Source organism: Prionailurus bengalensis, chromosome C2 (assembly GCF_016509475.1).
Source record: "Prionailurus bengalensis isolate Pbe53 chromosome C2, Fcat_Pben_1.1_paternal_pri, whole genome shotgun sequence".
NCBI lineage: Eukaryota > Metazoa > Chordata > Mammalia > Carnivora > Felidae > Prionailurus > Prionailurus bengalensis.
The window spans coordinates 74,507,407-74,529,840 of NC_057350.1; the positions used below are offsets into that span (position 1 = coordinate 74,507,407).

At 39.2% G+C, this 22,434-nt stretch overlaps 1 protein-coding gene across 3 annotated transcripts in view; it reads left to right on the forward strand.

Annotated features, from left to right (window-relative positions):
* The first annotated feature begins 1,335 nt into the window (after nucleotides 1–1,335).
* Nucleotides 1,336–22,434, forward strand: part of ATP13A3 (ATPase 13A3) — an 88,799-nt gene continuing 67,700 nt past the window's right edge. For 2 of the 3 annotated variants that reach the window (XM_043594557.1, XM_043594559.1), the window contains exon 1: nucleotides 19,301–19,410. In XM_043594557.1, the coding sequence (XP_043450492.1) occupies nucleotides 19,399–19,410 (12 nt within the window). In that variant the 5' untranslated portion in view covers nucleotides 19,301–19,398. Of the gene's footprint in view, nucleotides 1,457–2,221; nucleotides 2,266–19,300; nucleotides 19,411–22,434 lie in introns of those variants that run through there. The other variant, XM_043594558.1, reaches the window with a different exon arrangement.

Genomic DNA, 22,434 nt, shown 5'->3' on the forward strand with positions numbered 1-22,434 from the left:
AGTGTCACCATGTGCTTCGAACCAGAGGCTGAATGCTTCCTGCGACGTATCCCGAAAGTGCGGTGGACCAGGGGTAGGGCGCGTGCCATCCCTTCCCTTTCTCGCGTTTAGGCAACTAAGAGTTCTGTACTACGCCGCAGGGCGTAGTAACAATAGTGATGGCCCAGCTTCCCCGGCGCGGGCGCGGTAGGCTAGGGGCCGAGAGACTGCTGGAGCCCCAGGCAGCAGGTGGCGGGGCGCGCTCCCGGCGCGCGTCGCCGAAGGGACGCCGCGAAAACCAAACGCGCGATTTGTATATCCGGCCGGGGCCCTGCGCCGAGATAAAGCTTCTGCGGAGGGAAGTATTTAATTCGCTTCCAGCACCATCGGAAGAAACTCCTTCACGCCGGAGGCTGTGGGGTGGGCGCGTGGGAGCTTTCTCTTGGGTACGCTCCCCAGTCCTCCGCCCGAAGCCGGGTGCGCCGAGCCGGTTGTCAAAGGCGAATTACAGTATTTTGTTTGTTTTTCGATGGGGAGGCGTTGCTGTTAAGGAATGAAAGAGGCCTGGATTAGAGCTAGGATCTGGCTTCCTCTGCATTCTAGCACAAGTTTCCTGCTCGACCTTGACTCTGGCCAAGTCTATTCCAGGCCCCTCACTGGTCCTCAGTTTCCCTGTTCATTAAATGGGAATTTGGACTATGATCTTGTTTTTGCGCAGCCAGGGTGGCAAACTCCATCTCCTCCAGGCCAAAAAAACGCCGTCCTCTATGGGTAGCCTCCTCTCCCCTACACCCAGCTCTTTGGAAGGGTCCTCTTCTCCCCTTCTTTTCTTCGCCCGCCTAGGGGCTGAAGGGGAGGTGGGCGGGGACTGCCCCATCGGCCCGCCCGCCTCCGCTGGCCCCGCCCCCTTACGTCCCCTCTGCGCCCCTCCGCCCTCGGCGCGGGGATGAGGCAATCACGTGACCTCACATCCGGCGCGGGAGTCCCGAGCTCGCAGCGCGCGCTCCCCCGCCCGCCTGCCCGCCTGCCCGCCGGCTCTCCCCGTAGCGTGATCCGGGCGCCACGGCGGAGGGGAGGGGGGGTTCGCGACGTCGCTGGCGGCGGGAGGCCGTTTCGGAGTGCAGACCGCCCCCCTCCCCTGCCAGCCTCCCCCGCCGCCCTCCCTTGTTCTCGCTCTGCCCCGGCTGCACGCCGCCGCCGCGGGCGCCGAGGAGGGGAGCGCGGACGCCCCTGTGCCCGGCGCGGCCCGGGCCTGCCCGCGGCGCCTCCCTCCCCTCACCCCGAGCCGCAGCGCGCGGCGGCGGCGGCGCCTCGAGCCCGAGCGACCCGCGGCCGCCGGCGCCGGCCGAGGGCGATGGGGCTGGGCTGAGGCGAGGCGGCGGCGGCGGCGACAGCGGCGGGCCCGGGCCCCGGCTCCCCGCGGTCCCTCGGCTGCTTCGGCCGGGAGGCCGGCGAGGAGACGGCGCAGCGGCGGCGGGTGAGTGGTCGGGCTTTCTCGGGACGCAGGCTAGGGGTGTGGGTGGTGGTGATGGCGAGGGGTTGAAGGAGGTGAAGGGGGTTGTCGGGGGTGGCGGGTACACGGAGGGCTTCTGGTCGGCTCCTCGGGCCGGAATCCGGCATCCCTTCCCGGGGGAGGTGAGCGGGGTGGGGAGCGGAGCGCTAAGACCGCGGAATGTGTGTCTGGGACAGGTGAGGCGAGGAGGAGACACCCACGTTGTGGGTGTGAAGGCCTGGGTTGGACACGCTGCCTGCGGGGCCGGCGAGTGTGTGCTGGGACTTGGGAGAGGGATGGTGGTCCAGCCCTTTGCGAAAGTCCCGGAGATGGTGTGGTCGAAGGGCCGGGCGCTTCATGTGTTTCTGCGGGTGCTGCCCGAAGGGATCTTGAGTTCGTCCTTAGCCTCCGAGTAGTGGGAGCTTCTTGCCAATCACCGCATTTTACGGGTAACTCAGTGAGGCCCAGAGAGGAAAAGTGACTTCTGAATTGCTCAAGGCTTCTCACTTTGACTCTGTAAGCGAGCCGCAGAAAAAGCCACGGTCCTCTCGTCCAGTACTTGCGCGGCCGCGCTCTCTACGGCCTTAACATCTCCCGCATTACCTTCGCATAGTTAGGCTTGGTAGATGTTATGACCTCTTTTGAGGGGGTTGTGGCGGAGGGAATGGATTGAAGATTGACAGCTCCGTGCGGGGCTTCCCAGTTGGGAAAGCTTTTGTGACAGGTGTTTATCATTTCCTCTTCCCATAGATCTGACAGGAACATCCTTGGATCTTGGTGTCTGGACATAGGAGGTATGAATCACTCACGTAATTAACTCCTTTTAATCGTCAGTGTCTTAGAGCTATATTTAGTGGTTATATTAGTGCAAAATGAATGGGTATGGAGTTGTAAACCTAGAAACAGAATCCTGTGTTGCCTACGTATGATTCTGAACTGAATAAGTAGAACATTTGTGTACATGATGACTATTTTAGATCTATGAGTCAGGAAGTTAGACTTTTGTAAAAATCCAAGAAATGCAGGAAAGTTAAAGATTATTGCAAAATGAATACTGTCTTTTAAAGGCTTTGTTGCTAAAGTGAACGTGTTCTGATTCATTGTCTTTTAAAGAGTGATTTCATAGTTAAAAGTGTTTTACCTTTGGTTACAACTCAGCCTCTTTACCAAGGCACATATATTAATTTTGTTTCACTGGAATATATGGGGCAGTCTTTTCTCAGGAGGATTGTTACTTTGCGGAATAGGCTATAGGCTACAGTTGCCAAAATAAGTGCATGTGGGCATCCCATTCTGGTTTAGCAATCCTTTTTTTTTTTTTTTTTTAAGCAGATGAGTTACTGGAAGTTTCAGGTAGTAAGCCTATTATTAATAATTGTCATGGAAGTTTACTTTTGCTACTCTCCTTCCCTTTGCATCATCCACTGTTAGATCAGGTGAGAGTGAGACAGTTGAGATTTTTGAATGTAGTTAGAACAGCAAAGCTTGTGTTTGCACAAGGCATTGGGTAGGAAAAGTGATGGCACTGGTTGTTTCAATTTATAAGTAGTAGAGTTATAAATGAAAATATTGAGTAGCAGTTTATTTTGAAAATACAGTTGACAGGCTTTGATTTGATGCAGTGTTCAAATTATGTAGTAGGAGGGCTGATTTCTTTGTCTAGGTCAACCAGGATGCTTTATTTGGGGTATGCCAGGTAATTAAAATTTTAATTTGTAGCTGATTTGAGATAAATAGGATAAACTACATAGATAGGAAAAATAGTTTTATAGTAATTAGAACAAAGCTCTGTAAGCCTGAATGTCTAAACATTATCTTCTGATGAGTTTCTACCTGGTTTTGCTTATTACATGTTAGAGCTAAAATACTTGTGTTGGTTTAGTTAACCTTTAATAGTTCTCTCATTTAGGTAGTATCAGTTTCCTGCCTATGTTATAGTTTGAATATGGATTCTTAGGTGGATAATAACTGTGTGTTGGCAGCTACAACATATTGTAGAGAAAGCATGGACATGGGAAATCATACTGGAGTTTGATTTTTGACTTTTCATAACTAGTTGTTTGACCAGTGCTGATAGTTACTGAGTAAGCTCATTGTATGGTAAACTTTGAATTTAACACTTGACATGAATTAATGCATTTAAACCCTGTTTTACAGATGAGGAAACTTGAGATTCAGAGATGTTAAGTTGCTTAGAGTCCCGTACAGCTAGCATGGTGAACCTAGAAATAGAAACTGCTTGTTACGTACGGTAACATTAGGGTTCTGGCTGTCTTCAAAGTCCTTTGTATTCTAAGTTGCTTAACTTCCTGATCTTCTTCTTCTTCTTCTTCTTCTTCTTCTTCTTCTTCTTCTTCTTCTTCTTCTTCATCATCATCATCATCATCATCATCTACTTCTTTTTTTTTTTTTAATTAAAAATGAATACTCATACTTACCTTAGCAGATTTTGAGGATTAACTGAGCACTTGTATTCTCCATTTCCCTCTTGCATTTCATATACTAAATCAGGTTATGCTTCTGTAACATGGTTTTGTAACCACTTGTGAATATAACGTTTTAAAATGTGAGCATACCTTATTCCCAAGATTAATAGTTGTCCTAGGAGATGGGCTACGATCAGTGATATGGGGACATCCTGTGAAACTGTCTTTATTCTGTATTTTTTCCCAATGGTCTGGGTGATGGTGGAAGTAACTTTATACTTGTGAATGACAGCAAAATGGTTGTAGTTGCTAAAAAATAGAATTTTAAAAGGCTCTTGATTACGTGCTTTATCTCATGCTGGGTTCTGTTCACTGGTAAACTTGATAACCTAAACTATAAGTAGTAAGTGGAAGACTTTGTGAATGGAACCTAAATTGAATAGCAGTTAGCAGCTTATCACTTGTTGAAGACCCGTACTCTTAAACCAATTCACAGTGTTATGTTAGAAGAAGATAATCCAGTGCCTGACATGTACCTGATACATCACCAGAAAGTTTGTTCCAGTGATGGGATGCATTCTGAATGTACTGTAGAGCTCATCTGATTAAATCTGCATCCAAGAGATAGCTGATGGGATTTGATCTTTGGTTTTGGAACATAGTTTGTGTGAAATGAAGCTAACTGGCTTATGGAGAGAATAAATCTGTAGTCACCAAAACCATGTTCTAATTAACCCATCTCACTAGTCCAGGAAACATGCAAGAAACAAGGAAATAATTGTTAGAGTCTTACTTAAATTTTGTTGACTTCATATTTTAAGAGTAGAGAAATAAGAGAAGATCAGAATTAGAACACATCTTTTAAGATTTATTTAAAAAAGTAAAAGGTTCTGGGCTTATTGAATGTGGAGAAAAGTAGGTGGTATCTGTAGGGTAGAATGTCCTGAACTTAATGGTAGCTAATGATTATATAAGTTATGAGTTAAAAACATTTGTGTTAGTAAGATTAAAAATAGAGAGGTGATGTGAAATGTCATGAATAAATGGTAATAAAAAACGAGCACTTTGTAATCACGAGTTAAAAGATGTTATGGAATTAGTAAGGAGGGAGAAGAATGCAATGAAGGAAAGGGAGAGCTGTTCAAGGAAACTTGAGGGTGCCCATTGCTGAGTTTCCATAGAACAGTTCTCCAGAGAGAAATGTCCCAATACCGGATCTGGTAACATCTTAGACCCAAAAGGCTCATAATGGGGCCTTTGTTAGGTCTGAGTGGTAAAATATTAACTCAGGTAGCAAACTTTAAGACTGCCAAATTAAAGGAGTTATGTACCACGGGCATCTCTCCCAGGAAAGAGGCCATATAGACTTGAAAACAGAGCTCCACAGAAGCAAGTTTCTTTGAAGGTACATCTTTTACCTCTTCCTGTCACCAAAGGCCACTAATGCTGGTATGAACTGAGAATGCAGGAAGAAGTACCCTGTGTTTAAAGTTGATTTGTGTGTGTGGGATGCGATGAATTAAGTGAGTTGTAATCAATCTCTTTTTAAAACATTGTTTTAATGTTTATTTATTTTGAGAGAGAGACAGACAGTGTGAGCAGGGGAGGGGCAGAAAGAGAGGGAGACACAGAATCCAAAGCAGCCTCTAGGCTCTGAGCTGTGAGCACAGATCCTGGATGCGGGGCTCAAACTCATGAGCTGTGAGATCAAGACCTGAGCTGAAGTCGGACGCTTAACTGACTGAGCCACCCAGGCGCCCCTGAGTTGTAATCAATCTCTGAATGGAAATTTCTCTCTCTTTTGTTGACTCTTTCACTTACTCCCTATGATCTGTTGACACCCAGATTCTAGTTAGGTAAGAAATTGAATTTCTGGGAAGAGTGAGTTAACTACGCAAAGTAGAATTTCCTGATTATATGATGTGGAATTTGCTGATGTATGTAGTCTTTTTCTCAGCTTTTTAAATTTATTTGTTATTAAAAAAATTTTTTTTAAGTTTATTATTGAGAGACAGAGCATGAGCATGGGAGGGACAGAGAGAAGGGGAGACACAGAATCTGAAGCAGGCTCCATGTTCTAAGCTGTTAACACAGAGCCCGACGCGGGGCTGAAACTCTCAAACCATGAGATCATGACCTGAGCCAACGTGGGATGCCTAACTGACTGAGCCATCCAGGTGCCCCATTCTCGGAAATTTTAAATAAAAATATTTGGGTGCACCAGTTGGTGGAGCATGTGACTCTTGATCTTGGGGTTGTAAGTTCAAGCCTCGCCTTGGGTATACAGATTACTTAACAAAATCTTAAAAAAAAAAAAAAAAAGAATTGTACCTCTTGTTGGGTGGTGGTATAAAAGACAGTTCTACCTCTAATAGCAAGCTAGATTAATTGACTATTCTATTTAGTTTTTTCTGTTTTCTTCATAAGGCATTTGTGAGTTGGACAATGAAATAATGAAGTGTGAGATTGGAAAACATTAATGCTGAATGGTCACAGATAGGTCAAACACTAGTCCCTTCTTTTTATAGAAAAGGAAACATGTCTGGAGAGTAAGTGATAGCATCCTAGTAAAGGATCTGGGGTTAGACGGTTTCTTTAGGTAGGGTATTCTTTCCACTCTTTGTTCTAGTTACCGGCCCATCTCAAAACTCGATGTGCATTTTTTCTTTTTTCTATTGAGAACCAACGTTAAGGATTGCTTTTGATCACTTGACAGGCTTTTATTTTATTTTTATTTTATTTTAAAATAAGTCATGGAGTAGTTACTACATATCTCGTGTGCCTTCTAATAGCATCCTTGTTGCTCTGCTTTTTCCCATTTGTGAAAAAGGATGAATAATGCATTAGTTATTAACTTACTTTGATACACAAGACCAGTGTTTTGGTTCCCAATTCTTTCTGATCTAAAGAGCTGAGTAAAATGAAATCACCTTTTATGTGGGGGCTTTGGGCCTAAATTCTCATTTAAGGTAAAAATCCAGTATAGTCAAAATTACCCTTGAAAAAGTCCTTTAGGAAGGCATCATTTTGAAAACTGATTGTTGACTGACATACTGTTTTTCACTTCCAACAGCCAGTTATTTCTCCAGCTTTTAGGTTATTTTTTTTGTGTGAGCTGGATCATAATTGGCTATGTGAGATACCTTTGACAGGTGAATGGGACTTTAGATTGGCTGAGAAACAGCAAATTTATAGTCTCCATTGCATGGTCACTCTGGGACAAGGATGTAAAGGCAGGCATCCTGCCACCATTATTTAAAGTTATTTTTTCTCTTGTTTTTCTTTTTTTCCTATAGCACAGATAGTTGAATGAATGTAATTAAAGGCATATATGATGTGAGTCCACAATGTGAATAATGGAGAAAGAAATTAGATATTTATGAAAATCTGTTCTCTCTCCACGGTTATATTGGGTGTTTTATAGCACACAAAGAACCTAGAATAATCACAAGGCTCGATAATAACGTTGGAAATATTAGGGCACCATTTGTACTTTGTATAACTCTGGGTTGATATTCAGCTATATTCAATGTTAGATAATGTCTTCCTTAACTACTAGTAAAATCTGCATTATTTTAAAAGAACTGTAGATGCACCTGGCTGGCTCCAGTTGGTAGAGCGTGGAACTCTTGATCTTGGGATTATGAGTTTGAGCCCCATGTTGGATGCAGAGTTAACTTAAAAATAAACAAACAAACAAACTATGTAAGTTGTTAATGTTTTCCTTGAAATTTAAAGTATCTGAACCTAAACATTACTCTTGGGATGGCACAGTAAGAAAATACTGGTCTGATGGCTAAAGATGCCTTGGGAGAGGGTGTTATACATATAGGGGTTAAAATGTGGGCACCAGAGCCACGTACAAGTGACTTTAAATTCCAGCCTCATCACTGATTAGCTCTGTGGTTGGGTTCAAGTCACTTAACCTTTTTTAGTTTCTTCATTTGACAAGCGGAGGTAATAAAAGCTACTGGAGAGAATTGTGAGGATAAGAGCCTCAGTAAATGGTAACACACTATTATTTGTTTAATGTAGTTATGGTTTAATAACATTTAGCATATTCGAAACAAATGTGTGTGTGTGAGAGAGAGAGAGAGGGAGGGAGGGAGGGAGAAAAGTGAAGAGAAGGGAACATAGAGGGGGGATTGAGGATTGCTGCCTTTATTATTTTAACTGGAGCAGCAGGCAATAATGACATAGTTTTGTATTCAGGCTTTTCATAGTAAAATACCATGATTTTGCATCTTTGGGAACAACATCCTAAAAAGCTCAAGCTGTTAATCTCATGTATCGCTAATGTACATTTTTATGTATATTTTTATCTTTCCCTTTCTCTCTTTGGGTGTGTTTGCAGTCATTTCCCCCTATCCTCTGTGTTACTGTTACCCATTGTCTGTCCCTGGCCATGTTATAAAATTTAAAAATAAGTTTAATTAGGCTTATTTAGTGGAATTTTATGTGATTTATTTTCATTTAGAAATACTGATTAGTGAAATGTGTCTACATCTTTAAAAGGAAGGTTTGAAATTTTATTTTCTTTCTGTGGCCTTTGGATTGATTTCTTTAAATGTGGGTCACTGGTTCTTCAAAGACCAAAGATTTTTCATTCATCTCTAGATTATGCCTTAACTTTTTTTTTTTTTTTTTAATGTTTATGTATTTTGAGAGAGGGCAGAAGCAGGGGAGGGGCAGAGAAAGAGGGAGACTGGATCTGAAGCAGGCTCTGTGCTGACTGCAGAGAGTCTGATGAGGGTCTCGAACTCATGAACCAAACTGTGAGATCATATGTAACCTGAGCCAAAGAGGTGCCATCAAGTTGAGGTGAGCCATCAAGGTGCCCTAATTATGCTGTAACTTCTTAAGCCATCAGTTTTCTAAGCTCATTTATAATTTATTTTGCCCATGATTTCCTAAAGTTTCTCTTAAAAAAATTTTTTTTTTGCCTTACTGTTTTTCCATGCATAAAAGATAGAATCCTTATTTACATGCCAATTATAATAATGTGTTTCAGTTTACTAAATAAAATGTAAAGTACTACAGGCAAGTAGCCTAATTTTGTCTGGAGCACTTAATTATTTGAACGACTAGACTAACCTAACAAGTTCTCAGTTAAAGTCGATTTTTACTTCAGGGATCCTTTTGATAGGAAAATATGCTTTTTATAGTGATTACTACTGCCTTAGAGTTCATTGATGGATAATTTTGAGCTAACCCATGCTTGTTTTCTGTTCAGTTTTTGGTGAGAAGAACAGGATAAACTGCTTAGTTAGGTTCAAAAGCATCTTAATGTGTTTTTCTCTTGAATCCTTTCTTATCTCTGATGCAGCCCATAGTGAATGACCCTTCCTCATGTTGCCTTAAAAGTATTGTGGCAATTACCAATTATTGTAGCACCTACGTGTTGTGATTTTTATAGGCAGGAAGGAAGGAAGGAAGCTTGGTTAGGGCCTTTTGGTTATGCCCTTAGGATTGTGGTGGCACATCTGATTATTCAGTGTGTTTTAGTCCTTTGTGTGCCAAGCACAGGGCTAGATGCTGGATATATGTTGATGAATGAGTTCTGCCATCTTAGAGGTGAACAGTCTAGCAAGTGAACACAGTGCTGCTGTGCTGAACAAGCCCAGAAGACACCATTCACATTGTATTGGGAACGGGGCCCTGTGTCATGGCCTTTGGTCTCTTTCAGTTGAAAAAAGTTCAGAATCTCCATCACCTGCAAGTTAATCCATATCTGTATCATATCAGACAAGGCCCTTCATCATAGAGACCACCCTGTGCCCCAGTCAGTTTAGGTAACTTGTATTCCTGACATTTTCTAGGATTTCTCACCTTAGTACTTCTTTTTTTTTTTTTTAAGTTTTTATTTTAATTCCAGTTATGTAACATACAGTGTTATGTTAGTTTTGGGTGTACAGTGTAGTGACTCAGCACTTCCATACGCCTCCTAGTGCTCCTCATGGCAGGCGATCACCTGTTGAACCCATCCTGAGCTGCCTCCTCTCACCTCAGTACTTCTGCATGTGGTGATTTCTCTGCTTGGATTCCATCCCTCTGTTATTTTCCCTCTTTTTAATGCCTGTTTGCTTGAGGAACTTCACACCTTTTAGGTCTTATATCAAGGGATAGTTCTTCTCTGAAGTCTTTTCTGTCCTTTGCCCTCCTCTCCCTGTTCCTCGTGCTCCCACGATACCTACTTTATAGCAGCACATAACCATTTTGTTTGATAATGTGTTTGCTTATCGTCTAGTTTACTAGACTTGGATCCTTGAGGTTAGGAGTTTAATCTTTGTAATCTCCAACATTTAGCATAGTACTTGGCACATGTGGGCAGTGACATCCTAAAACATGACTTTTTATGAAATCAGAAGTGGTGATAAGCCATAATAATTTGTGCTGGAATGTTACTTTAATATTTAGAGATTTATCCTGAAATGTTAGGATACTTGGGCAACATTGATTTTTTTCAATTAATGTGCCTTTTCCTAAATCAAGCAATGGTCTAGGGTAGATTTCAAGATACTACTGGCTAGGATAAAGACACTGTTTTAAGTTCATTGGAGAACATGTTGGTGAGCCTTTCTGTGTAGAATAATGAAAAATTGACCATAAGTGGTCTCTAAGACAAGCAAAGCTTTTCTTTTTTTAAAATTTATTATTATTTTAAAGTTAAATCCAAGTTAGTTAACATAGAGTGTAATAATGATTTTAGAAGTAGAATTTAATGTTTCATCACTTACATATAGCACCCATTGCTCCTCCCAACAAGTGCCCTCCTTAAGGTCCCTTGCCCATTTAGCCCATCCCGCCCCCCAGCACCCCTACAGCAGCCCTCAGTTTGTTCTCTGTATTTAAGAGTCTCTTATGGTTTCTGTCTCTCTCTGTTTTTATATTATTTTTGTTTCTCTTCCCTTATGTTCATCTGTTTTATATCTTAAATTCCACATGTGGGTGAAATTATATTTCTCTTTCTCTGGCTGACTTATTTCGCTAAGCATAATATACTCTAGTTCCATCCATGCTGTTGCAGCTGGCAAAATTTCATTCTTTTTGATTGCTGAGTAATATTCCACAAACAAAGCTTTTCGATCGAAGAATGGGTGACCCATAGGATTGCAGTAGCACTCTGTTTCTGCCGGTAGCACCCATGGCTGCTACTGTGTGGGAGTGGATGTGGTGACGAAATGAGAACACTTGTGGGAAGCCCAGTCAGGAATACTCTTAGACTTTTGCGTGGGCCAGCTTCTGAATGCTAGAACTACAATGCCCATTCCCTCTCTCTTCTACTTTTTTTTTTTAAGTTTTGTTAAAGATTTATCTTAGATTTTCAGCTTTGAGAAGCTGTAACTAATTTACGTATTAACTTCTGAACAGAATGACTGTTGATGAAGAGGAAGTTGTTGATACTGAAGAACACGGTGCTGTGGGTGGAAGGTGTATAGGGTTACATGAAGTCGGTAAGGGGCCTGGGAGAGGTTATTGGGAGAGTTGGAAAAGGACATTGGGATGAGTATAGGAGCATGCCAAAGACAAAATTTACTTGGTTGTGAAATTTTACCCTTTCTTCACACCCCTTGTCTTGCCCTGTCCCATTCATTCACCTATATTGCTTAGTGCTGGCCTCATTGTCAACCTTTAAGTTTTTAGTCTGTAAGTCCAATGTTGTGGGACAAATGTTCTGACACATACAGAGGGACAAAGATGGGAGATGTCCTCTGCTGGAAGGTAAAGGGACACTCAAAGTATGGTGGAGAACATACTTGACCAGGGTCTGGAAAAACTTGTAGGAGTTCTTTATCCAAACTGTTAGGAAAGGGCATTCTTGGCAGAAGGAACAATGTATGTAAAGGAATGGAGGCAGGAAACGGGCCCTTTGAGGGATTAAAATGTGTTCTATATAGATGGAAAGTAAGGTTTGTAAGAGGTGAATGATAACCTTTGGTGAAAGAAAGGCAGGTGGTGTTGATGGCTAGGCAGGGCCAGATTCTGAAGGATATTAACATGTTTTCCATTTAGTTGTGACTTTGTCCTTGGAGCCCAATTGGCTCTCTCCTCTACTTCCCCATGGTGGGGAAACACATAGTATTGTGCATTGTGAGACACTTCAGTTTTTTGCTAGTGAGAGGACTACTCAACTTTCTTAATCCAGTATATTTCTTCAAATGATACAAGCAGAGGATGCCTTTTTTTTTTTTTTTTTTTTTAAAGTAGGCTCCATGCTCAGGGCAGAGCCCAGTGTGGGGGTTGAACTCATGACCCTGAGATGAAGACCTGAGATGATATCAAGAGTCAAACGCAAAACCAGCTAAACCACCCAGATACCACAGGGGATACCTCTTTTTTTTTTTTTTAATTTCTTCTATAATTTATTTTTTATAATTTACATTTAAGTTAGCACATGGTACAATAGTGATTTCAGGAGTAGATTCCTTAAGCCCCTTACCCATTTATCCCATCCCCCCTCCCACAACCCCTCCAGCAACCCTCTATTCGTTCTTTATATTTAAGAGTCTCTTATGTTTTGTCCCCCTCCCTGTTTTTATATTATTTTTGCTTCCCTTCTCTTCATCTGCTTTGTATCTTAAAGTCCTCATATGAGTAAAGTCATATGATATTTGTCTTTCTCTAATTTCACTTAGCATAATACCTTCTAGTTCCATCCACGTAGTTGCAAATGGCAACATTTCATTCTTTTTGATTGCCGAGTAATACTCCAGTGTGTGTGTGTGTGTGCTTGTGTGTGTGTGTGTATGTGTGTGTGTGTTGTGTACACACACACATACACACACCACATCTTGTTTATCCACTCATCCATCAATGGACATTTGGGCTCTTTCCATACTTTGGCTATTGTTGATAGTGCTGCTATAAACCTTGGGGTGCATGTGTCCCTTCAAAACAGCATACTTGTATCCCTTGGATAAATAAATACCTAGTAGTGCAATTGCTGGGTTGTAGGGTAGTACTATTTTTATTGTTTTGAGGAACTTTCATACTGTTTTCCAGAGTGGCTGCACCAGTTTGCATTCCCAGGGGATGCCTCTTTAAATATTTTATTTTGGAAGGACTCTAACCAGTTTGGGAAATGCTTCTGCAGACCATAGGAAGCTACTGAAATTTTAAGCAGAAAGAAATAATCACGTCTGGTTTGTCTATTGTTAAGAATGAGGAAGACCAGAGAGGGCATCAGGACCTGAGTTGAGGCAGTGTCGATGGAGATAGGGCATGGTGAGGTGGATGTGAGAAAGGTAGAAATGGTAAGACTTAGTGCCTAGTTGGATACAGGTATGGAATAGGAAGGAGTCTAGGATGACTTCCAAAATCCTGGCATGGAGCTTTATGCAAATCATATTCATTTTTTTCTTTAAATTTTTTTTTAACGTTTATTTATTTTTGAGACAGAGAGAGACAGAGCATGAACGGGGGGAGGGGCAGAGAGAGAGGGAGACACAGAATCGGAAGCAGGCTCCAGGCTCTGAGCCATCAGCCCAGAGCCCGACGCGGGGCTCGAACTCACGGACTGCGAGATCGTGACCTGAGCCGAAGTCGGACGCTTAACCGACTGAGCCACCCAGGCGCCCTGCAAATCATATTCATTTAAGGAGTAGAAAGATACAATAAAGTTACTGAATTTTAGCTGTATGTAAACATGTATGGTTGATGTTTAAATCTGTGGATCTGGAGCTTGAGAGAGATTAGTGCTGAAAATACTGATTGGCAGCTCTTGGTAGTTTTCACCATAGATGGATCAGTGTTGCCACCCTTGGTCCTTGGGTTATTATAAAGAGAGAAGGCTGGAGAATATTAATTAAGAAGTGGGTAGAGGAAGTGGGGCCTCGGGGAATATTAATAATTAAGAAGTGAGCAGAGGAAGTAGAAACTTGGTAACCTGGCTACCTACCCCATGACCCAGGCTAGTGTAATATGAAGTATAATTTAGAATTGTGGGAAGTAAAAGGTGTGGGCCATCTTGGGAACCTGGTCAGTATTTTCCTTATGAAAGAGTATATTTCAGGTACATTGGGCTTTGAAATGAATTTTTGGAAAACAGACCCTTGAAAGATGATACTGTCTGCATGTTAATTTAATTTGTTGGTAAGGTTCTTTGACAGAAGTCACCCCATGCTTGACTTTGTGAGAAAATAAAAAATGCTGATTTTGGTTAAGTGAAGTTTATTTTTTTCCTGTTTTTAAAAGACGATATTGACTGAAAACTGGTCAGTAAAGTAGATAAGGCCTGTAAAAGTGTTTTGTAAACTAAAAATCCCTGTACAGATGTCAGTTACTACTGTTATGGTTGGCATAGTGCCCAAATGCATTGGTCTTTTTTTTTTTTTTTTTAATCCTGAATAGTGGATTACAAAATGACCATAGGAAATGAGAAATTTCAGATTTCTATGATGGTTGTACCATGAGTAAGACCATTATTCTCTTCAACAGCAATTTAAAGTGTTTTTGGAATACTTGTTGAGTGCAGATGTTAAGGGCTTTGCGCTTCCTTTCAATGCTGAGTCAACATGGGTAGGTTTCAAGTTGGGGAAAAGGAGTGAAGTGGAAGAAGACAAATTCATATTATTTTAAAAAGATGATCCAAGTACTTACCAATTATAGTTGCAAATTAGCAGGATTGTACTTTTTGTACAGAATAGTTTCCTAGTGATTTTGTGCTTCTTTTGTGGTCAGGTCTTCATAACGTCTGGAAAAATGAAATGTGAACTGTAGTGTTGCACAGATGATGAGTAAAACTAATTTTGCTTTCTTGCCAACGTAATACAATAATCTTGAAGTGAACAACGCTGAGTTAATAAAAATTATTTTGGAGTTTGCTGTTAATAAGAAAAATGAACATCTCTGGGGTCTGTGTAACTCCTTAACATACTCCTTACAGACTTAGAATGTAATTTCCTGGAACTTTTTCTTCTCTTTGTTTTTCCTTTTTGACTATTCCCTACCCACCCTTGCCTCTTTTCCTCCCAGTTCTTCCTCTCCACTCTGCTCTGTTTAGGTACCTGTCTGTGCACACTATTACTTTTTGTTTCATTGTGCAGGTACAATGTAATCGTTTTGAATAGGTTTAGTCAACAGTTTAAACTCAGTGCTGTGCTATCAACAATGTACTTTTGCTCAGCTGAAATGACATAGTACTATGGAAAGTTGAGACCCACTTCAAGTAGTACATGCAGTGACCACTGCGTAATGATGGTTACCTGCCAATAGCAACTATAAGGTTTTATCTAAGCTACATGTTGGCTTCTGTGCAAAAATGTAGGTAATATGAGTCTTAGAATTAAGGAATGTTTAAATTTTATTTTATTGTTACTATTTTTTAAGGTAAGCTCTACACCCAGTGTGGGACTTGAACTTATGACCCCAAGATCGAGAACCACATGCTCTACTGACTGAGTCAGCCAGGTGCCCCTGAGTGTTTAGATTTTAAAGAATGAATGTTTAAATTTTAAGTTCAAATTGCTGATTGAAATGTCATGCAAGTTTTTAGGGATTTGGATCAATAGCATTACATTTTAGAAGAAATAATCACTAATTTGCATTAAAATGGAAGAAACATTCATATATTACTTAACTAAAGACCTTATCTTACCTCTGAATTTAAAAATGTAACTTTTAGTTTGGGCAGTTAGGCTCACTTAGTGTGTACAAACTGTAATTAGAACTCTAGATTTGTCACTTTCTATTGTATTAAATACCAAACAAGTTCTTTAGTGCTTGTTTTAGAATACTTGTTTCAGCTAGGTTTTTCTGCTTGTAAGTACCCCTAAAGCACAAAACTCATATACTCTATTTCCTGAGTTTGAAGAAACTGTTAATGGTAACATGTATGTATATGTACTTGTACATGTGACATGGATTTCTAATTGAGATTGGTGGATCAAAGTGTGGGAATATTAAATTCTGATGTACTCTTGGTTTTCCAAAACAGTAGTACAGATTCACTCTTAACAGCAGTCCATAGGGTGCTCCTTGTTTTTATTTAGCCAGTTTAATGGGCAAGTAGTGTTTTACCACATAATTGTATGCTTTACCTCACCTTGTTCTCTAATAGGTTTGTGTACTTTTTAATTGTTACTGTAGTCCCTCCATAACATTGTAAGATCCCTAAATTCTGGTTTTAGACAATTGTGAATTCGGGAGTCATCTTTGTAAAGGCAGTAATAATACACCTGCCTTCTTTTCCCTTCACCACCATTATCATTTGTTTTATGTCTTATTTTTTCATTGAGACACATGAGACAGTTATATATCTATAGAAAACTCTGCTTTCCCAAATTAGTATTTCCAGTGGCACTAAAAAAAAAATCTTACAACTTTTCATAATCACTTTTGATCAGCAGCTTCTCTATTAAGGCTAGTGAAAACTGTCAGCCTCTTTCCTTATCAATGTCGGAACATCACCTAGTGGTGAAAGAGTGCAACAGCAAGATGCGTATGGAGGCAATACTTGTGTAGGTCAAAGCTTTCATGGTTGGAATGTATCGTTCGGATTATTACAACTGCTTCATTTCAGTGGAGAAGAAGTTGAAACCAAGACAGGTGAAGGAACTTGCAAAATAGTTCATGTTTAATTAATTGTCTTTTTTGGTGGGAGGGGGTAAAGTTGTTTATCTCCTACAATTCTTAGTATAATAATGAACATGGCATATATGGTTACTTAATGCTTGTAGATGGACTAATTTGATTAAATAATTTAGGATTTGCTGCTGTTTATGTTGTGTCACTGGCTACTACTTTTCCTCAGTGGAGCCAAATTGTGGAGGGGACATCAAAATAAATACAAGCAACTCTAGCTTCCTAGAAATGTACTTGTTAAGGGGGCCTTCAAAATGACTACTTTTCTTGCCTGGGGTAAAAAACCTGATGAAGAGAGATCCAGAAAATCTGGAGAATGGTTTGGTAGAGCACCGTGAAGTGCTTTGCAGGTTTCTACAAGTTTCACACCCAAGGGTGGCCATGCATTGGAGAATTAGAACTTTGTACATATGCTCAGCCTTCCTTCTTTCCTTTCTTTAACTATTTAGATGGTAAAAGCATTAAAAAAGCGCTAAAATCTCTCCCACTTGCTCACCCTGCAATACAGTATCACCACTGGTGGCCACTGTGTCCAATTTATCGATCTATTTGGTTAGGGGTAGATGCCAGTTTTCTTTCTAGGCCTACTGATTCTGCTTATTTTAAATATTCACTCTGTAGGACTGGTCTTATTGCAGTGATCCTGTCTATTATGTACTATTGCCTGCTGCAGCATTTTTCATAATAGATGGTAAGATTTTGAAATCAGTCTAGCAATTATAACACTTTTGTAAATCTCAGTCCTCGAATGTGAAGCTTTGAAAAGTCACATACGTGAAGATTTAAAAGGAGGTTTGAAAGTTTTAAGATCAGAGCAGCTTGAATAAATGAAAAAAAAAAAACCTCTGATATAAGTAGACATTTAAAAAATGTAAGCTCTTTATTTTGTATGTAAAAGAATTTTTACACATTTCCATTTTTTACAAAGCAAAAGTTAAAGCATAAATATCAATTGTAGTCCAAAGCTACTTTTCCCCATTTTTACTAAATAAGTGTTTTGCAGTTGACCAATACTCAAAGCCACTATTTTATCTAATGATGACTCTTACCACATGGAATTTCTACGAATAAAAGGATTGATTTAATGTATTTAATAAAAGTGATAAAAAACATACATAGGTATGCTGTAGTGTGGGCTAAGCTGTAACTCTTCATGTTCCTAATATTAACCCGAAGGCAGATAATTACCTTATTTTTCGTAATTATAACTTATTTTGTTTTAGCTATCACATTGTTTTGTAACGTACAAAAAATATAATTATACAAAGACTGCACTTGACAAATGTAAATACAGTCTTGGTTTGGTGTGTTCTGGACACAATGGTCTTTCTTGAGCCTAAACACAGAAACAAAAGCATGTATTATAAGAGAAAGTTCAAGATGGGAAGTGATAAAACGGGTGTTCAGCAGAGCTTTGTTAAAACGTAGCTGGTATCCTTGTAAAATTTCCACGTATTCATTAAATTATATTATGTCATTCTTATTGTTGAGAGCTGACTTGAAGTGTTAGGTTTTGCCCTCATAGAGAGTTGTGGCAATTTGGTTCCTGTAGTTCGGAGATTGAGTTTAAAAAAAAATTCTTTTTATACAAACATTTGTGTAGCTATTAAAATGGAGTAAAGTAAGGGCTTATATGTATTAAGGCTCTTTTTATTTCAAATGTAAAGGGAGAGCTGCTTTTGAGTTTCAGAAGGTTATCTTAGTTGCCGTGGATGCTACGGATTTGACAGTGAAATAATATTCAGAGTGCTGACTGAACTGTTTTTACTTCAGGATCTTTAAAACACCTTTTGCTGAGTGGGCCTTCAAGATGGGTTTCTCAAATTTTTATTTAACATGGGTAGGTACGTTTAAGTCTCAGAAAAAAAAAAATACCTAGAAGTACAAAGCCAATAGGATGATTTATTCTTTCAACAATGCAAGGTGACCCTTTTGAGTCTTAGTCTTAGTGCACTTTTTAATTTTTAAAACTGCAGAGTGTATGTTACAAACTTAAAAAAAATGTTATGTAAGCATTTCTTTTAGAGTAATTCAGTTTTGTGAATTTTGAGTAATAATACATTTTTAACTTTAGTTTTTTTACTTCCATCCCTCTGAACTTGGCAAATACTGAAGTAGAAATTTAAAAATGTGTTCTTCAAAATTGCTTCACTTGAAGTTTTACTCGTTACAGGTCACTCTCTAAATCACTTTGTGAGATTATACACTTTATAATTCTGGGCACATCTATGGAATATCCTTCAAACCCTCCACACATACTATTATAAAACTTTTGTTCCAACTAATAAATTCAGGTTTGAAGCAAAGATGGCTTAGAGGTTCGGGGATTTCTATGCCAGTTAAGGCCAACCCCTCTTGTTTTAGGAAATGAGATATGACTCTTATCCTAGAGTATTATACTTCAAATGGTTCTTAGTAATTATATAATGTGAAAAAAATCAGTAAACTTACAAGAACTAGCATTTGATTTAGTGAGATTTATTCCTGATAGCTTCACTTTGTCCTGTGCTGCTCTTTTTACTCAGAAAAAATCAAGTTCATTGTAAATGCAAGGAAGGGTTTGGTTAAGCACAATAGCCTATAAGCTCCTTGCTATTTAGATAACATCAAGGCTGAGGCATGCACTGTGGAATTGGGAATTCAGTGTGCTAGCTAGATATGACTTAATTCAAGAGGAGCTCTACCAGTGGCAATTAGATGGCAGAAGGGTGTATCTTCTGAAAGTCCATTTAAAGTCCCTGAATATAAAAACCCTAAATTTTAATATCTTAGTCATCTTGAAAACAGTTCAGAAAGAATCAAAACAATATTTGGCAGAAAATTCTCACCTGAATGGATTTTTATGCTTAATTTTATTTTCATTATTAATAGCCAGATTTTGAAAGTGCTGCTGATACAGCAATTGGGAAGAATAATGATATGGTGCTTTTGGTAAGAAAAATTTCTTCAATTTGCTTTCTGTAATCTAAAAATTGACCTGATTAAAAACCATGTATGCACTCTTGCAAACTACCAAAGTTACATTCTGTAAGTTAAATGGATTTTAGAAGTTTGGTATTAATGCTTCAAATGTTCTAATTAGATATATGGTAGAATAGTATTTAATATATATTTTCATCCTTGTAAGCAATATAATTTAAAGTATATTTATAGATTTTTATTTTCATGGAGTCAAAGAAATGTTAGAGGCTTTGTATTATGTACCTGTTTTTAAAATGGAAATATACATTTATAAATATGTATATGTTTTAAATGTAAGCTGCTGCAATTTTCTCACTGGATTTTATTAAAAGTTTATATGAAAGTCTTGGTGAAGTCTTGATAATTTCCTATGTGGGTATAGTATGTTTAAAGAGCATAATAATTGATGGTTAGCTTTTTATTTAAATTAAATTATTTTTAATATCAACTTCAGTAAAATTGGTAAGACTTAAAAATTTTGCCTTAAAAAGTAAGCTAAATTTTAGAACAATAACAGTTATAAAAAAGAATAATGAGATACAATGGTTAAGAATTATATTTTTAGATGATTATGAAAACTAGATTGTTACAGGCAACATATGAAGATGAGATGATGTAGCTGAGTTAGACTGAGGTGAAGTCTGTCAAGATCCATTTGGGGAAAAGATTTTAAGTAGTTGTTAGTATGTGAAGTTAATGAAAACATTGAATATTAATGATAATTCTTTTTCTAAAATTATAAAAGCATGCTTATTCATCTGCTAATACATTCTACATTGAAAAATTAGGATTTCAAAAAGTGGGGAAGTACATCTGTATTTCTAGGCAATGGATAAAAGACAAAAATGCAGAAGAGTGAGAGTCAAAACTTAGCAGTAAGAGACTATGGATAATGCCTGGTACTTGATTGGTCGGGTCAGTGGATTTGAGATTTATAGAAATAGAGTTCTCAAGGTTTATGGCCTTTGGTTCCAGGAATGAATATCTTCTGAAATTTTTTTTCTTTCTAAAAGCTTCAGATGAGTGCCTTTTATTTTATTTATTTAAAAACACTTTCTATTACATTTTCTACACACTAAAAAAGTAGGAAGATTAGGATAATGAACTCTCATGTACCTGTTATGCAGCTTTTAACTCAGCTGTAGCAATTACTAAGTCATGCGATCCCCTGATGAATAAGTATAGGTTTTTTAATTTTTACTTTTTTAAAATTTGGAAGTAAGTTCAAACCTGCAGAAAAGTTGATATATTGGTGTAAAGTTGTTCATTAAGTTCCTTGGCTATCTTTCTGATATTTGCAGAATCTATAGTGATGGCTCCTTATTCTTAAAATTGGTAATTTGTGTCTTCCTCCTTCCCCCTTTGAGTCCAACTAGAAAAATGATCAATTTCATTGATTTCTACTATCAGTTTTATTAATTTCCCTTCAGTGGGTGTAATTTGCTGTTCTTTCTTTACTTTCTTCTTCTTCTTCTTTTTAATGTTTATTTATATTCGAGAGACAGAGAGAGGGGGAGAGAGAGAGAGAGAGCTCTCAGCACAGAGCTTGACACGGGGCTCAAACCCATAAACTGTGAGATCATGACCTGAGTCAGATGCTTAACCAACCAACTGAGCCACCCAGGCGCCCTGTACTTTTTCTGCTTTCTAAAGGTAGACACTGAGGTCATGATTTTAGGGCTTTCTTTTCAGAATTTGAAATTTAGTGCTATAAATAATTTCTAAATACTCTTTTAGCTGCATCCCACAAATTTTGATATATCTTCATTTTCAGGATATTTCATATTTTCCCTATTGATTTCTGCCTCATGGATTTTTTTTCTCTGCTTATCTTTCTCTTTTGGTCTCTAATTTAGCATAATTTTTTTAAAGAATTTATTTTGTATGACTTGAATTTATGTCTTGGAATATGGTCTTTCTTGGTAAATGTTCTGTGCACATGTTCAAAGAATGTATACTTTGCAGTGGAGTAGAGTGTTCTGTAAATATCTGTTGGGACCAATTTGATTGATAGTGTTATTCGGATCTTCTAAGTCCTTTGTGTATTTTGAGGATCTGTTAAATGTATACATGTTTAGGATTACTGTTTTATGTTAATCAGTTGACCCCTTTGTCATTACAAAATGACTTTATCCTTGGTAATATTCCTTGCTTTGAGATCTACTTTGATATTAATACAGTTATTCCAGCTTTAATTTGAATAGTGCTTGCAGGGTATAGTTTAACTTTTAGTCTACTGTGCCTTTATATTTAGGTTGCATTTCTTTTAGGCAACATATACTTGCTTATGGCCTTGCTTTTAAAACATAAAACTGTAATCTCCATCTTTTAATTGTTGTTTAGACCATTTATATATATATATATTTTTCAACGTTTATTTATTTTTGGGACAGAGAGAGACAGAGCATGAACGGGGGAGGGGCAGAGAGAGAGAGGGAGTCACAGAATCAGAAACAGGCTCCAGGCTCTGAGCCATCAGCCCAGAGCCCGACGCGGGGCTCGAACTCACGGACTGCGAGATCGTGACCTGGCTGAAGTCGGATGCTTAACCGACTGCGCCACCTAGGCGCCCCTAGACCATTTATATTTAATGTGACTATTGATATTGTTAGTTTTATCATTTTTTTAATGTTTATTTTGAGTGAGAGAGAGGGGGAGAGAATGAATGGGGGAGAGGCAGAAAGAGAGGAACAGAGAATCTCAAGCAGGCTCCGTGCTGTTAGCGCAGAGCCCGACTTGGGGCTCAGTCTCATCAACTGTGAGATCATAACCTGAGCCAAAATCAAGAGTTGGACACTTAACCAACTAAGCCATCCAGGTACCCTGCCATTGTTTAAATTTTTAAATTTTTTTATTTTAGAGAGAGAACATGTGTGAGTTGGGAGAGGGACAGAGGGAGGGAGAGAGAATCTTAGGCAGGCTCCATGCTCATCGTGGAGCCTGATGGGAGGCTCAGTCCTGTAACCCTGGGATCATGACCTGAGCCAAAATCAG